This window comes from Pteropus medius, unplaced genomic scaffold (genome assembly GCF_902729225.1).
Source record: "Pteropus medius unplaced genomic scaffold, Ma_sr-lr_union100, whole genome shotgun sequence".
NCBI lineage: Eukaryota > Metazoa > Chordata > Mammalia > Chiroptera > Pteropodidae > Pteropus > Pteropus medius.
In genome coordinates, this window is record NW_024340849.1 from 16,877,625 (window position 1) to 16,896,225 (window position 18,601).

Genomic DNA, 18,601 nt, shown 5'->3' on the forward strand with positions numbered 1-18,601 from the left:
TCATAGATAAATCTCAAATATTTGTCCAGAAAGTATGCAAATTAGAGAACAGACACATTTTATAATGGTGGAGAACAGGCAAGGCAAAATAATATGTTAAAAATATGTTAATATGTATGTGGTTAAAACTGTAAAGAAGGCAAGGGATTAATACAAAATTAAGAAAATTGCTAGTAGGTATAGGGATATTCGTGTCATTATCATTATTGTGATCATCAATGTTATTATTATTAATTATACCAAACACTATATGTATAGTACAGTTCACAATTTAAATAAATCATATTATGTCAAAATTAGTAATATAACTAGAGGTTATCTAGTCCACATCCTCATTTAACAAGGAAAAAAATGTTGCATAAAGAAAATTGCAAAGAAGTATCAGCTTTCAGAAATACTACAGCCCCATTAGTTAAAACCAATTAGTTGGTTTTTGTTTTGTTTTGTTTTTTCCTCTAGTGAGGGATTGAGGTCCTGATTTAGAATCTCCTCTTTTACTTTAGACATAATCTCAACAAAACCCAATCCTCTATTTCTTAGCAAATTAAAGGCAGAAAAGAGAAGGACTGCTGAGAAGAACTCTTATTAGAGGAAGAAGTTGGAGCTGGAGACAAGAAAGAAGATAAATGCATGTTATAAATAAGATAATAGAAATCTTAAGAAAACAAAATCGGCAGCCCATGGCCATATGATAGAAAAATATACAGCCCTGTATGATACAGTATCTTTAGAAATTATCCCTATAATATCAGAGTATAATAACCGAGCCACAGCAATGCCTTGGATCTATTAAAAACAGGTTAAATTATGTTTACCATACTTAAAAGGCAGCTAAGTAAGTGGATAAATGTTTTTAAAGCTACAGAAAAATTAGTAAAATCTAAAAATGTTTAATAAGAAATTCAGTTATCAAGAAAACTGATGAGTAAATAATATTTATATTAATCATTTGACTCCTTAATTTTTCTTATAAAAATGTAAAAGCAGACTTAAGGGCATTTTCTTTCTTTCTTTCTTTTTTTTTTTTTTAAGGCAAGGCTGCCGTTGGTTGACCTCACAGATTACAAGACCTTGTCAGTTTATAATCCCTTATTTTTTAATTTTTTATGTCTACGGTACCTGGTCTTCCTAGGAGGTCTCCCATGCAAGTACTAACCAGGCTTAGCTTCTGAGATTAGACAGGATCGGACTTGTTCAGGGTAGCATGGCTGTAGACTTTAATGGCATTTTCAATACCAGAATAATGTTGGTGTTGATAAGCCCTGCCATCAGGTCATAATACTGCATTAATAAGTTGGTATTTTCATTATATCACATCATAAAGATTCAATTAATTCAATGAAACATTTTTGTCCTAGATAGTCTCAAGAGTAGACTTCTGGCAAGAAACAATCTTTAAAAGATGAGCAAAGTACAAGGGAGAAATCCCCAAATTGTAATACATCCCCCTGATAAGTCCCATCAAAATAATCACAAGGGGTATAAAGGGCCTTCTTCCTGCGAAACTGTGAAATAACTGAGCAAGCAAGAAGTCACAGAATTCAAATGTGTAAAATTAAGCCAAAGTATATCACAAAAGTAAGAAGTTGGTTACAGGCACCGGAATCATGAAATTTAACAGAAAAGAGAACTTTCCCACCCGAGTCGTATCATAACAATAGACTTTAAAAACATGATCAATAAATATGGAAAATTTGTGTTTTCTGGTCAAACTTTCCTCCCAAGTAATGAAAGCCATGGCTAATACGGTTGTTTGGAACTATTTATAAAAAGCAGCATATACTAGTATTAACACTGGCTAAGTACCATAAATAGTGACAAAGAAAAAATAGTGCATCATACACGTTATTATATATTTCAAAACCATACCACTGGACAGCGTTCGGGCATTTCTACACAGCCAAGGAAAACATACTTACTTAATCATTGAGTTATAGAGGTCTGGTTTTTAAATCTCAGGCTAAAATTTGTGAAAGAACTTTAGAGCACTATAGTTATTTTGATGATCAGTCAGCCAACTGTCCATCTGTGTGTTAGGACAGTGCTAAACCAGAGAAATGTAAGATAAGGAATCAACACTCTCATGTGGGAGGAAGCAAACGTGTGGTACTAAATTGTGCTGTAATTTACCTGAGTGCTGCAATTATAAAAGTGTCTAATAATTTGCATTTTATTTTTGCTGTTACCCACTTGGCATACACAACACGTAATTTTATCGCGCACATTTTTTTTTTTTATTAGCCTATAGGAAAAATAAGCTGGATTGTTTGTCCTTTCTTATTGACAAGTTCAACAGCTCCTTTACTTGAAGTCTTGTTTTGAAGGAAAATATCTTAAATGCTTTGGGTCAGTACCATGCTACTGATATCATAATATCATCTGATCTCTGAAAAGTTGTAACTTTGAAGGAAATTAAAGTTCTAGTATTCCAACTTGGTAACACCCTCCTGAAAAAACAGAATACCTAGGCTGACATGATGTACTATATTCTAATGCTCACTCTTATCTCTTCTTACTGCTTGTGAGTTCTAAACCTTCCATAACACTAGTGGAGAGGCCACCACTAGTTAGAGTCACCTGTGATAAGAGTACTACTAAGCTGTCTGTAGAACACAGCTTAACTCCCCACTAAAAGAAACACTCATGAAAATTTAAAAATGTTTTTTAAGGCAAATCCCCATGACCTCGCAAAGTATAATACAGCATGTTAGACACAATGCCTGTGGATCGGGTTCACAGTGAGAAAGACTTTCCTGGGTTGTAGCGAAGGAGGCAGCGTTGACGCTCTACAGTTTAGAGACGAGAGCTGTGATTCTGTAGAGGCAGCCTGCAGAGAAGCAAGCAGCCCACGAGCAGCCTGTAGAACAATTCACTGGGCATCGTGTTGATATTTAATTCAGGTGTGTTTCAATCAAGAGTTACTAAGATTCCAGGCTACAATTCATTGAGGTATAACTGTTGTGACAATTTGTAAAGCTCTCCAGTCCTCTCCTGGATCATCATCATAAAAAAATAAATCAATAAATAAAAAATAAAACAGGAAAAAAGATGACTCCACGTTTACATTTTATGAATCGTAAATGTGCACAGTATTTATCACTCTTCTTTAGAAATTACAGTCTATTTCCAGAACCTAATGACTTTTTATCTTTAGTTAATTAATCAAGTAATCCTCAGTGGGCTTATGTCATTATTAACTCAGGCAAAAGGAAAGTTTCCCAAAATTTACATAAAACAGTTCATCTAAGAGATTATCATCTGCAGTACATGGATCCATCAGAAATTTATCATTGGAGCTGGTAGCTGTGTAACAAATACCAAAACAGAGCAATGTATTCCTGACGTGGTGCAAGTTTCTGAGAGCATACAGGTGATATCCACATGCAGTGGGAAGGTCCATAGCCAGGTAAGGAGAGCTCACTCACAGGTGAAATCACAATGGTTTCCAAACAGCTCTTTATGAAACGAGCACAATCCTAGTCCACCCCAGTCATACACTGGGGAGGTGGCACAGCAGGTAGGAATCCTCTCTTCTCTGCATCTTTATGATTATGTTTTAAGAAATACCAGAAACAACTATACTCTTTCGAACAGAGTTATCCTGTCTGGTAGAAGCATGGAGAAGAATTTTCACCTGTAAAGTTTAGGATGGCGAGTTCTCCAAAGAAACGGTGAGAATACTTGCTTTAAAAGGAAATATTGGGGCACAGTATTCCATGGAAAGAAATGTTCTGTGCAGAAACTTCAGCGCTGCCTGTAAACACATGGTACCACCTAAAGATAAAAGGCATTTGGTCCGGAAGTCAAGACTTAAGTTAGGGCTTGTTTCCAAAGCAGGGAGAAGGTACTGGGTGAGCTCACTGCGTGCAGCAGAAAACATTCCAGGACCAAGTTACGTGCATATGAAGATTCAGACTACTGGATGCATGAAAAAAGAAACTCAAGCCAGAGAGAAAGAAATATTTCCTCTCATCAAAGATCTTTTTGAGGACAGAGTGCTGGGATTCCCTTGCAAGATGCAGTGTCATCCCTTCCCTTACCAGAAACAAGTAAAAATATCCCCTTCCACCCCAAAATCACCTCCCCAATCTCTTGTCAAGTTTCCCTTTGGCTGAGAAAAACACAGGACAGCCTGCAAACTAGGAGGAACTTTCAGCAGGGCTTCACTCAAGAATTCAGATCGGATTAAAGCTCTTCCTCTTCAATGAAAACAGTAAGGGAGTTTGCTGAGAGGTTAACTTGCCAGAGCATAAACGTTAAGTTATACACACTGAGAAGTTATAAATCTCTGCCCGGAAAAAAAAAAAAAAAAAAAAAAGCCTATTAGCAGCTCAAGCCAGCCCAGCTTTTAAGAGCATTAAAGCAAATGCACTAAACCTAACATATTCACATATAACACATGTGGTGGCTGTTTCACATGCTTCATAACTCAGAGGGTGACTGCTGCTGTGTGGGAAATGGATGCTGTGACAGGTCGCTGGTGATTTACACTGCAGCACTCAGAGGAATGGACAGGCAGGCTGCCCAGGAGCCCTCGGGTCCTGCCATGTTCCTCTCAACAGCACGCACAGATAGGGGCGTCTGGTCTACTTTGGTTGGGGAGACATGCAGGGGAGAGGGGAGGCAGCAAGCCACCTTTCACCATGTCCAGACTACGCAAACTCTGATAACTTTTTTTTCAACAGAATATAACCCAAACACAGATATGAAAAAATAATTAACACAGATACCTGCTATTTCGATCATTAACATCTAACGTTTAAAATGTTCATCCCATCTGAGATCCTCAAACTCTTCTTGAGCTGTTGCTTGGTGCTCAAGTCAAATACATACGAAGATAGCATCTTACAAGAGCCAACTAAAAAAGCCACCACCCTCCTCCTCCTCCAGCATCAGTCTTCATCCTGTTCTGACGCTGTTCAAGGAGGCTCTTTGTTTTGTCATAACTATGTCATAAAAATCTACAGCAGCTTCAGACTGTATCTAGGAAGTAGGAACATACCCAGTACTATTGCTAGTCTCCATAATCCTTTGTTATCCATCAACAAAGTCTTTAAAACATCCTGGTGAGTGGGAATTTCACTGCCAGCAAACTAGGCACTTGGCCTTATTAAGGGCACCTCCTACTGGTCCTTTCATAGAGTGAACTCTGCTTTCTTCAGCATCAATTCCCTGCCATGTACCTGAAGAAGGGAAATTACTACTAAGAAAAAGAGAAGCAGATTAATAAGCAAAGATGAGAGTGATATGAATTAACTATATCTCAGAACTGCATCATCCACTTTCCTGGGACCTGTGCAAACTGTCATTTGCACAGGTCCCAGGAAATGAATTTAGAAGTATAGAGAAGCTTTAAAATTTAGATTCACAAGCCTATCCAAGGGTATATCCCTTTTATACGCGTATTTTTTGTCTGCCTTTTCAAACATATACATACATGTCAGTTGAGAAGGAAATTAAAATCAAGCAGTAATATATGACCCTAACTCTCTAGACAAGAAACTTAAGTGGGAAAAGGGATAGTTAATTAATTTAGATATTAGTAAAACATATATAAACTTGTCTCCGTTTACCTCCACCCTTCGCCAAAGTCAGTTGGGAAATGGCTTTAAAAGATTTTAGTGTAATTGATAAAACGCCATTGTCTATTCTTGCACACCTTGCCTAATGCAATATTCTCAGCCGACTCATTTCAGGACTGGCTGGGTAGGCTTTCTACCCAGCTAGGGACGCCCCTCTGAACTTCCCCCCTTCCCTCTGTGGCCGGCTCCCAAACTGCCCAAAAGAGTGCAACTCAATTTGTGCAGAAGGAGGGTCTTCCCCACTTCAGCATCCAGTGTCTGTGGGTAGCAAGGAGGGAATTTCAAAAAGACACCTATTCGTTCGGGAGGGGATGACCCCCGCCCACCTTCCATGAGAGTAATTGCTGAGGACAAAGCTGCCAGAGAGAAGCTGGGGAGGAGGGGACCGGCTCAAGAGGGAGGGATGGAGGGAGGGAGTTGAGTGAACGAGCGGATGCGGGTCCACACGCACCATATGCGCACGCGCGTGTACACACACACCACACACACACACACACACACGCACACACACACGCACACACACTTCCCTCTCACTCTCTCGCTCCCTCACTCATTCTTTCTCTCGCTCCGAGCAAACGAAGGTGAGCAGTTGGGGTCAGTGTGGATGCGCAGATTCCTGTTCGCTGTGTGGCTGCGCCAGGATCTGGGGAGCCTCCAGCTGGCGCCCCGCTTGACTGTCTGAATCCCTAGCGACCAGGAGAGGCGCATTCCCCGCTCGCATTCGCAACCCTGGGCCATGCAGCATTTAGCAAGAACAAGAAAGCCGGAGGTTCAGGCTTGGGGGCGGCTGGGGGCTGGTCGTGATTTCCCTTCCGTTCCCTGTTAATTTCCAGGACGCGGGTCGGGGCGCTCCGACCCAACGCCTGGCCCCTGCCGGCAGCTCCTTTCCTTTTGGATTTGGGGAAAGATCGTTCCCGAAGGAATGTGAATGCTCACCCGGCTGTTCTCCACTCCTTCCCCGCCAGGCCCACCCCCTGTACCCCACCGTCCATCTATACTTGCGGTGAGGCCCAGCAAAACGAGTGGACATAAAAAGCAGACATTTTGCTCTTTAAAAAAATATTTCTTGGCCGTCGAAGCCCCCGGCTCCATATTCGGAGACTGCAGCAGCCCCCAGCATCCCTCCGGTCCCTCTTTCTCCGGCTGTCACCCAATCCATTCCCCTAAACAGTTGTGCCATGTTTAAGGAGACACACTATGCTTGCCAAGCAAGGGAGCCAAGGGGCCGGTTGCCTGGAACGGCAATCACTTGGAGTTTGAAACTGTCCTGGAGGTATCTAGAGACAGCCGGTGAACTTAATCCACTGTTAAAATATAAAATAAAACACGCCTCCTTCCTCCTAGCAACTCTGTGCCTCTTGTCAGCACCACCCTCCCCTTCCCGAAGTACCAAAACACAGTAACTGTCCCTTTCGGAATTCTCCGTCGCAAGTCAAAATCCCAAATGGAGGCGCATAGAAACGGCTCAGCCGACCGCCTGCATTCCGCAGACTTCCTCAGAGCCCCCTGGATGACCTCCCCTGCTTGGCCCTGTTGCCCCAATCCCCCTGCTCCATAGGTTTCCAAGGCTTGAAGGATCCACCCTGGTTCCTTCCAATGGCATCCCCATCACCTGCCTCCTCCCTGCCCCAGCCCTCCAGCTCTTCAAATCAGGGCAAGTATTTGCAAAAGCGAAGATGCAAGAGCACAGATTAAAAAAGCGAAGGGGCGCCCCTCTCCCCTGCCGCGGACATCCTCTGCCCCCAGGGGGAAAAAGTCTTCCTGCCTTTTATCATCGGTGAGGAAATGGGGTGCAGAGTGAACACCGAACATCTTGCTCTTTCTCCCTCTACCCTAATTCTGCTACTCACCAAACGAAATGAGAAGGAAGAGGAGAGGGGTCGGTGGGGGGGGGGTTGGGGGAGTGCGACGAGAAGAAAGGAAAGAACCTCTTACCGGTGACCTGAAGATGTGCGCTGAGCAGGGTAGCTCCGAAGAGTACAAAAGCCAGCTTGGGTACCCAAACACATCCAAGACTATTCTCCATATTTCAACCAACACCTTCGGGGCCGGGGGTCCTGGGCAGCGGCTGCGCTCACGCACATGCACTCACACACACATGCACACATGCACACACTCACACCGAGCCCCTTCGGCTTCCTCCTCTTCGTCCTCTCCCTCCACCTCCCCTGCGCCTCTTCTGCCTCCGAAGCCTTCTTCCTTGTCCACTGACAGAATCAGCAGCAAAAGGAGGCAGCAAAAAGTTCCATTCAGTCCGAGATCCTGAGCTCCCTGGAAAAGCTTGGAAAACTAACTCAAGGAAACAGAGGGGACAAGAGGAGGGAAGACAGCTCTCTGTGGGGCTCTTGAGTCATCAATAAACAGAACACCCAGGAGGGACCCAGAGGAGACAGAAAGCAATCCTGTGGCTGGGCTGCGCATGAAAAGGTTGAGTCCGGTCCCCTGTCCTCCACTGGTTAAAGTTGAGAAGAAAAATCCTCCAAGAATGAGAGATGCTGCTTGTCTTTCCTCCAAGAGCGGAGAGTGGCGGGGACCACGGGAGGAGAAGCGGAGGGGGCTGTGGGGTGGAGCACTCTCACTTGTTACTGGGGTGTCCGCCAGCCCAGCGGTGTGTGAGCTGGGACTTGGAGCCCGTACTATCCATTGATCCGGAGATGCGGAGGGCTGGAAGGGAAAATGTGGAGACCGGAGGGAAACGAACTGGATTAGGCAAAGATTCCAAGGGAAGGGGGTGGGGGCAGAGGGATGACGGAGAAGGGAAAAAAGAGCGGTCGGAGGAGGCTCCCAGCAGCTGCATTCGCCTGGTCTACATATCAATGAGCAGGGATGCCCTCTGTGGGCAAAGCGTGGGAAGTCACTTTTGTCAATGGAGTCAGCGAATTGTGTGAGCGTCTGGGGGTTTTGCAGCTCTCTTGACAGTCAACCTGCGGGGAACTATTTTTTGACTGGAAAACGTAGGTGAGTGTGTAAGCAGGGTCAGCTGGACAGGATGTTAGTTACTTCTTTCCCTGCCCTTAGCATTAAAACAATTTTTTATCTGGGAAGGACTACCTAATCCAGCTCCTCCCTTCTAGGACAAGTGTAAAACTGAGGTCCAGAAACACACAGACGAATGCCACTGTCCCCTGACATAACAGCTAGGGTCGTCCTTTCACGGGACATCTTGTTTCGTCTGCCTTCTCTCCTCTCTGGCCAGGATTCAATGCTTTATTCAACAATTTTTAAAAAAGAATTTATCATGTTCTAGGTACCCTGTGAGCTCCCAGGGAATACAGATATGAAGTTTAATAAGACTCAGCCTCTATCCTCAAGGGGTTTGAGATCTGTTGGAAGAGAGGCATAAATATATAATTACAAAATATCGCGGTAAATATGATGGTCCATGTAATGAGGAGATGCTATGGGAGAACAAGAGAGTTGTTTCTCCAGTCCTTGGAACATGAGATGAAGCATGTGTGTGCATGCACACACACACACACAGTAGGAAATCCAGGATGGGCGAACAGTGAAGCCCTTTCTGGAAACTGCTTTAAGCTGACTTTCCCTGCATATTTATCTCCATTGCAGGACTTCCCGCTCTTCGAAGAGAGAGGCTGCATGGCATTCATCTCTGCACTCCTCACAGACCTAGCACAGGATTCGGAACACGACACGTGCCAATACGTTGTTGCTGAAAAAGTGAACTCACAAACGAATTTGGTGAGGAAGGATGATGACTAGAAATGCCATCGGGTGAAAGTTTTGTCTTTTAAGGAGCTGTTCAGCGGCAGGTTCTCTCCATTCCTCACTGTATTGCCTGGTCTATTCGTTTTTTTCTCTTTCAACCCCACACTGTCTTGTCACTCTCTGAAATTTATCAGTTTCTGAGAGAAGAAAATATCATTAGGTATTTAAAAATGAGGGAAGGGGAGCATAAAAATACAGGATAAAATCATCCTCAGGAAAAGTCTCATGAGATGAGAACTGGAAAAGTGTTTCCAGAACCTCAGCCATGTCTATCCATCCCTTCCTGGCTTGGAAAAGTTAAAATTAGAAGAACCTGCGGTCTCCAAGTCAAACCTCCTGATGTAGCTTAGATGGGTGGGTCCTTCAGAATGCAATAGAACTCCTTGGTGACCCCCAAATTTCTCAAAGCACTCAAAGCTTCCTTTAGTTCAGCAGTCCCCAAGCTTTCTGGCACCAGGGACCGGTGCTCTTATGCGAATCTAAGGCCTGATGATCTGAGGTGAGCTGAGGCGGTGATGCTAGCGCTGGGGAGCAGCTGCAAATACAGATGAAGCTTCGCTCACTGGCACGCTGCTCACCTCCTGCTGTGCGGTTCTGTTCCTGACAGGCTATGGACCGGTACGGGTCCGCAGCCCAGGGGTTGGGGACCCCTGCTTTAGCTTATGATGATGTCTCTGGAGGTACAGGCTCAGAGTCTAGAGAAACGGTCCTTAACTGGGTCCATGGATCCTCCAGGGAGGTTTTGCTGACAAACTTTAGAGAGTTCATGAATATCCTAAAATGTTATGAAAAATGATTGACTTCTGTGCACATTTTTTTTTTTTCCTGGGGAGAGAATCTTTAGCTTTCGTTACATGCACAGAATGAGTTCAAGCATGGCCCTGCCAAATGATGGAAAGAACTACTGGTTTATAGTATGAGGCGAGAGTTGCAATGTCTTCTGGAGAGAGTCATAAAATCCTCTCTTCCCCTCATCAGGAAAAGGATGTCCACAAAGGCTGGGGGAGTAGGAAGGAAAAACGGTCTGTGCTATTCAAATCCCTTTAAACAGACACTGCTCAGTATAACACAGTACGACTAATGATTAAGTTTCTCTTTCCTATGGTCCTTGACTGCCGTACCCTGAGTAGACCAGGCCATCTGCCCCCTGAACAATAAGCTTCAACAAAAGATCAACTTCTCTTCCTCTTAGATACTCATTCAGTCCCACAACTAGCTTCTGACAATTCCTTGTGCTCACTTCCCCAATACACTCTCTTTCTTCTTAGATGACTCCAGAATGATTTTGGAACCTCCTCTTAGAAACGGCTTCAGTCTTTTCTGATTCACAGCATGGCAATTTACACGTGGGAGACACAGCACCTCCTTGTCAGTTCTTCTCAGAGGTGTCATGTCCACTTCCCTCCTGACTTCCTTTTCAGGACAAAAAGAAAACAGAAGACCAGACAGGAAGAGGAGAGAAATGGGAGCCACAGGAAATAGTTGAATGTAACAATTAGTTCTCTTCACATAGTCGATGTTATATTTAGTGCTGAGATTTCCCTTCTGGGGTTTAATCTGGCTTAAAAAAAAAAAGAAAGAACATACAGACACGCTCTTGAGTTCCGAAGGCAAATTTACCAACATTTATATTTCTTCAAACTACATGTACCTTAAGTTATGTGTTTGTGGCGGGGGGGCACGGGGACGGGCTCAACAGGAACACTGACTTTCTGAGATTAATCCAAGAGTATGAGTCAAATTAAGCATATAATTCCTTTTAGGATCCCCATTATGAAACTGCATTTATTGTTTAACAATTTTCTTAGTCTTCTCCCAGTATCGATGTATCATGATCTAACTTTAAAAGATACTTTCTATAACATGTTTTTGTAATTTATTTGCAAAACTCATAACATCTAGTCAAATGTTATGCTTGTTAGGCTATGAATTTGATGACAATGCAGATCAAAGCAGGTGAACACAAAAAGGTAATAATTTATCATTTAGTCATTAAGAATGCCAATCGTTATATTAGACATTCAGGCTATGTGATATCTATAAAGAATATACAACTATAAATAAGATATGGTCATTGCCCTTAGCTAATCTGCAATCATGGGGTGAAGGGATATATTTTACTTAACATTTATTTGTTGCTTGTTTGCTCAGTATCCACTCATCTTTATTTTGGTAAAAGGTCTCACACTTTGTTCAGTGGCTACTACTACTCCATTTTCTCAGCTACAAATTAAAGGAATCCCCAGTCCCTTTAGTTATATAGAAGAGCCCATCTTTCTGATCATGGTGGTAGATTCAGAGCTGAACCCATCAGCTAATCAGAACAAAGGAGATATTTTCTGGGGATTCCAGAAATGAAAAGCTTTCTGTCTCTCACAGGGTACTACTCAGAGAAACCTTTTTTCCCTCGGGATCGTGGAAGCATATGAGCTTCTGTGAAAAAAACTTATTTAGAAGAAATCTTGGAGCCTGCACCAGATCCTTATGAAGAACCCGTGGCAGCAAGATAACTTCTCTCCCCTCCCTCCAAAGACGCACACATCCTGATCCCTGGAACCTATGGATATGTTACCTTATATGGAAAAATTCGTTTTCAGATGTGATAGAATGAGGAATAATAAATTGCAGAAGTGATCCGGGATTATCCCCGTGAATCCACTGCATCACAAGGGTTCTTAGATGAGGAAAGCAGAAAGTCGGGGTCTGAAAAAGGCGATGAGATGACAAAAGCAGGGGTCAAGGCGGAGCGATTCCATTACTGGAAGGCATCACGGGCCAAGGAACAATGGGGCCTCTGGAAACCAGAGAAGGTAAAAAATAGATTCCCCTCGAGCCTACCGAAAGAATACAGCCCTACCAACACCTTGATTCTAGCCCTGTACGACCTTTGTTTAAATCCATTTCCCATTAGCCTCGAGAATACTCACTGGTGGCGCTTGGGGCTGCAGCATTTACCCCAAGATAACTCGCAGATTACAGTCCTAACCTTACCCCCAAAATTTGCCATGAAAGAGCTTGCTTTTATTATTATTTTTGCATCACTCTAGCATACTGATAGTCTTCGGAAACAAATGATATTATTCTACTTATAGCATTCTGTTTCTGTTTTTAGTAGTGGTATTTCCATTTACAAAATATAGTAATTCTCGATCACTGAAAATGTCAAATCCTAGAAAATGTAGCATTCCTATATGTGATGTTAACATCGCTCTCAAACAGTTGTTAGCCGAAGCTCATTTGATGAATCTGATTTATCTATATATTTCTGTTACATTAGAATTAAAGACAAGTGCTGTTTAGAAATAACTCCAGGAACAGTTTTTATATTTTATTTTCACACTGAAAACCAGTCAGATTTGCTTTAGCCTCAAAGAGCATGTTTATAGAAAATTAAATTAATGCTGGTAGTGAGCTGCACTTGTTTTTTTTCTAAACAGGAAATGGGCTAAATATCCACAACTGCAAGATTAAAAAAACAAAACAAACAAAAAAACATAAAACAAAAAAAAAATTGCATTGTTTTAAAGCACTAAACTAGTGGTAGCTTGTTATGGGAGTAATAGGAAGCTCGCACAGATTTTGGTGCCATGAAGTGAGGTGCTGCTGTAATGAATACTTAAAAATGTACAAGTGGCACTGGAATTCAGCAAAGGGAAGAGGCTGGAAGAATTGTAAGGAACATGATAGGAAAAAAAACCAGATTGCCTTGAATAACTGTTGGTAGAAATACGGAACCTAAAGGTGCTGTTGGTGAAGGCTCAGGAGGAAATGAGAAGCGTGTTATTGGAAACTAGAAGGAAGAGGAGCCTTGGGATACAGTAGACAAAAACTTAGCACAATTGTGGTCAACAGTTATGTGGAAAGCAGAACTCGTAAGTGATGACTTTGGGTATTAACTAAGGAGATTTTCCAAGTATTGAACATACGATCTGATTCCTCCTTGATGCTTATAGTAAAAGAGAGAGATTGAGGAAAAAACCAGTAAACAAGAACTAGGACTTGATCTGGGAAATCCTCAGACTATTCAGATTACAAAACACTGAAATTAAGAGCTTCAGCAAGAAAGTGTGCTCTGGAGAGAAAGCTATGGGTGTGACTGACTGGACAACTTCTGCTCATGCCTCAGAAAGATCTAAAGGTCAGAATATCCAGGCACACAGAGGACTCTTTGAGGAGATTAGCCATGTCACTCATGGGTACTCCCAGCTATTTCAGCAGAAGTTAGGAGTAGAAAAGGGATTATCTAAGAAAGATTTGTAAAGGGACATTTAATCTAACAGCGTGAATCCTCAAGACATATATGGGAGACCAACATGGTGCTTGAGACTGTTATATGAGTGGAAACTGCCAGCAAGGGCTGAAAGAGACAGAGAGGTCAAACTGAAAGAAGGTTATTGGACTCCTAAAATCCTATAGACAGAAAACAGGCCTGTAAGAGTATTCAGCTGCAAATACGTGCTACCCTCCATAAGAAAGAAGGAAGGAAGGGTACGCCAAGGACAGAGATGTGAACCCGGAGGGCAGAGCCATGGACCCAGAGGAGGGAACCATGAACCACAGAGAATTATTCCCAGGCCTTGAAAACTGTTACTTGCCTAATTGAGTTTCAGAACTGCTTGGGAATAGTAACTTATTTTTTTCTTCCACTTCCTCTCTTTTAAATAGGAATGTCTATGGGTAGTTTCTTCTGCCTGTTGCACCAGTATATTTTGAAATCAGATAACTTATTTTCTAGTTTCACAGGTACACAGAGAGAAATTTCTCCCCACTATGGATCGGGCCCAGACAGACTCTCACCCATAATCTGATTTAGATGATGAAATCTGGGACCTTGGATCTGATATTTACATGAGATGCTGGACTCTGAGTTGATGATGTAATGGATTAAAAATTGGGGGGATGCAGGGAATGGGTGAATGTGGTTTGCATGTGGGTGAATGTGAATCTTTTGGAGCCAGAGAGAAGACCGTAGTAGGTAAAATAATGACCTTCTAAAGATGTCCACAGTCAAATACACGAAACTTGTAAATATATGTTATCTTAAATGGTAAAAGGAACTTTGTGATGTGATAAAGTTAAGGATTTTGAGATGAAGACATTATCCTGGATTATTGCAATAGACACGTTGCAATCACAAGGGTCCTTAAAAAATAGAAAGGGGAAGCAGAGAAGCCGAGTTAGAGAGGTGTGATAACGGGAAAAAAGAGGTCATGTGATGCCATTGCCAGAAGGGGTCTACAAGGCATGGAATGCAGGCCGCTTCTAAAAACAAAAAGGCAAAAACCAGCCTCGCTCCGAGAGGCCCCAGAAGAAGCACAGCCTTCAGGACACCCTGGCTGTAGCAGTCCAAGAGCCATTTTCAGAATTCTGACATCCTGAACTGTTAGATCATAAATATGTGTTGTTATAAGGCACCAAATTTGTGGTGATTGGTTACAGCAGCTATAGGAAACAATATAGAACCCGAAAGAAACTGTAGGATTAGAGCGAACAAAAGGTAAGAAACTAAGCTCTTGGTTATATTGGAATAAGTCACTTTGCCTGAAGCCAGTCCTGCCTTTGGAGTTCTCAGTTACTGGAGTGGTCAGTTCTTTTACTATTTAATGTGGGTTAATAAGGGTGTCTACCTTTTACAACACATAAGATCCTTTTAAACCAATTAAAAACAAAGTCGATCTTTCCTACGTGTACTTTCGCACCATGAAATTTTTGGCTTTTATCCAGTCCCAGTTTTGCAACTGACTTTTGAGTGGCAGAAGGTGTGTGATGATGTGACAATGAAGGATTGGCTTCGTGATTATGATTAGTCAGCAAACCTTTCCCGATGCCCACTGTATATGTAAGATAACCTCGTGGTTAAAAAGAGGACAAGAAAAAGTTCTTGATTTCAAGCAGCCTTCAATTCAGCCTTCAATATAGACAAAGAAGACAGACATGTTTTATGGCCTAAAATTTAAAACTGTATACATGTAGTAGCTATATACACATACGCACGAAGTAGTTTAGACAAAGGAGGAAAAAGGTAGTAAGAGATGACATCTTGGAAGTAATAGGGACTACTAATCTAGCAACGAGTTTGAGGTGATTATGGATATGGAAAGTTTTGGAGGCTGAAATTAAATCTGCCTGATAGGAGAGGTTATTTGAGCAGGACATAGGAGGAGGAAAACTTTCAATCATAAGAGAGTCCTAGAGAGCCTAGCTCTAAAAATACCCAATACTTCTAGCTTCAATTATTTTCTAAAGTGTAAAAATGACTTGCAAAAGATGACCGAATCACCTTTTTTTTTCTTTTTAATCTTTAAAGAATAGGAGAGTTATTTATGCCTGAAAATAGGCAAGTTTCCTGGGTTTACACAGAAAATGGAAGGACTACAGGCAAGTGAGCTGGAAATCAGTTCCAGGCAGGAAATGAAAATTACTGATTCAATATATGATTTATAAATACTTAAGGAGGATGTAAGATCACTGGGAGCCAGCATGGGTTCACCGAGAAGAAATCAGTGCAGATTGAAGCAGCAAGAAAATATCAAGGGTAAATCGCATCTGGATTTTACAATATACTCATGATATTGTTGTAAATACCTAAGTTAAAATATGACCTAAACAATGATACAGTATAGAAAATCCATAGTAACTATTACTGTGGTGTTCCATTAATTGGTCAATGCCAATTCGTGCCCACTCTGAAAACTGTCCTCTTATGACTTACCACAGGGCTCTGCTTCCCTTTGCCCCCAGAGCAAACGTTTTAGTTGATACCTCGAGCAGAGATATTAAAGTGCTTAACAAATTAGTCAGTGACGTAAAACTAGAAGGAATAACTAATACATTTGTGGACAAATTTAAAATTCAAAAGATCTCTGCAGGAAAGAATACTGAAATTAATCTAAAAAAATTAAAATGAACAAGAATACTCGTATTTACTAACTCACCCCATCCCCAAAATAAAAACAATTTTGTAAATTAAGGATTGGAAAGAAGAATTTGACTTCAACTGAGTGTGACAAAAAATGAGCATTTTTAACTGACTTTGAGCTTGATAGGTAGGGTACCTCCATTGAAAAGTTCAATGTCACATTACAGCATGTTAGACACAGTGGTGTGCCCAAGTGAGGGTTGTGAATGCTACTCTGCTCCGTACTCAACAGTACACTCAACAGTACCATCTTCAGAGAGAGCTTAATCCAAAATCACATGCCCTCCCTCTTTATTTTTTTAAATTACCTCTTTTCCCTTTATAATCCTGTAAATGCAGGTGTCATCCACTGAGTTTAGAAATGTAGTATGAATCCCAAATAACTATACATATTATACACTTAACATTATATTAATATATATTAGTTTTACATTAATATTATATAATAGATTATACTAAGCAATATTTAACATATATTTAGTTCTGTGGAAACAACTACAGGTGGTTAAATTCCAAAAGACACTACGAGGTAAGTGGAAATGGCTTTTTATGGTCAAGTGGACTGAGAAGAGATGAGAATGTGTGCATCTCACACTATGGGAACAGACTGGACTGGAGCATCTAAATACAAACTCTCGTTTAATCCTCTTAAGAACTTTGAGAAGCATTATTCTTCCTATGCACAGATGGGGAGCTTGAAACAGAGGGAGTTAAAGATGCAAACATCACACTAGTTAAAAAGTACAAGAGCTCAACTTGAGTAGGCCCCACTTAAAGGATGCCGAATCATCCCTGGCTTTGCATGCTGCCTCCCACCTACCTACAAGGAAGTAAGGCCCCTATAAGGACCAGCTCCCCAAGGAGGTACCATTTCTTTTCTGTAGAGAGCAATGCCTTCCTCAGGTATGCGCTATGTCTTTAGTTACCTCTTATGTTTTTGTAAAATGGTAACTAAAGAACTCCGAAGAGCACCCTGAATAAGTGGTGATAATGTTGTGCTCTGAGGAATGGTGAGGCAAATTACCCTGGGCTCTGGGAGACGCCGGCTCAAATGCTCTTCTGCAACCTGCTAGAAACAGCTATGATGTCTGAGTGTTAGGACCCAGGCATTCTTCACATTCTATGGATCGACGGTCCCCAGCCTCTAGATGGTTGCCCACAGGGAGGGCAAAGCAGGCCCCTTCTCAATCATATACAGTTATGTTGAGGAACACAGGTGGTTTTTTCTATAATAACCTATGGCAATGGAGGAAAAAGCCTTACTGATTTCCAAAATGGTCAAGGAGCTTTCCTTCTACCTCAGAAAATAGCAAAAGCAAGTTCTCTTGCAAGTAGGAAAACATCGTTTTTGGGGGGTTTTTTTTCCCCCAGTTGAATACTCCTGAAAATCAGTACTTTGGTACGATTCTATTCTTCTGAGGCTGGTCAGACTGCTGCAGAAATAGCCTAGCCATTGCTACAGTGGTGAACTACAGAGGTTCAATTGAATAATTCCCAGTCTCTACTTCCGCCATGTGAAGTATTGCAGAAGGCCTAAATGCTGGCCTGGATCCAGGAGGAAACAGATGATTTTCTTACATAATGTGGACTCTCTCAAGGCCACAGCATTGAGAACTCTTAAGAAAAAAGGAAAGGAGAAAGTTCATTTTTTGAGGTATGAGAGTAAAAGAGGCAAGGGAAATTTGAAAAGCCTGGAAAAAAGCTCTGAGTACTGTATTGGCCAGGAAAAGTAATAGATAAGACAACAGGGGAGAAATTACACTCCTAAGCTGCTATAAGAGAAAGGAGAATTGAGAACATTATGAAATCATCATCATCAAATCAATGAAAACATTAAGATCTGGTATTTCAGAGGGTGAAGGAGGAACCTTTGCCCACTGAATTTTTTTTTTTTAACTAACATCTGAAAATATAGACACTTTAACTTCTACACATAACACTGCCTTTCATCATAAACATACTGACTGCATAACCGAAACTGCTTAATTAGTTTGGGTTTGTTTCATGCTTCTTTCACAAAATGTGAAAATGTGACTTTTTATGACATTGTTTTAAGTAATTTAAAATAAAAAGGTCAATGCAACATTAGCGTTTAAATGGATATTTCATATATGAAAGATCAACTGCTCTTCAGCAGGAAACATGTTTTAAAATATTTTCCTTGGGATATTTGGCTCTTTTCCCAAAGAGAATGAAAACGTTCTTGATGCAAACATTTTCTTAGGTTTCCCAATTTAAAAAAAAATAAACAACAACAGGAGATAGGTTATCTGAAGACAGTACATCTATCAAATGAACTAAGGTATAGGCCTTTAAAATGATACTACAGAAAAAAATATTTAAAGTCACGAGGCTTTATGACATGTTAAGTGAA

The 18,601-nt window shown here is 41.5% G+C and overlaps 1 protein-coding gene across 1 annotated transcript in view; it reads right to left on the reverse strand.

Annotated features, from left to right (window-relative positions):
• DCC (DCC netrin 1 receptor) overlaps nucleotides 1-8,217 on the reverse strand; it is a 983,855-nt gene extending 975,638 nt beyond the window's left edge. The window contains exon 1 of the mRNA XM_039841340.1: nucleotides 7,518-8,217. Within this exon, the coding sequence (XP_039697274.1) occupies nucleotides 7,518-7,608 (91 nt within the window). The 5' untranslated portion in view covers nucleotides 7,609-8,217. The remainder of the gene's footprint in view (nucleotides 1-7,517) is intronic.
• Between the last annotated feature and the right edge of the window lie 10,384 nt (nucleotides 8,218-18,601).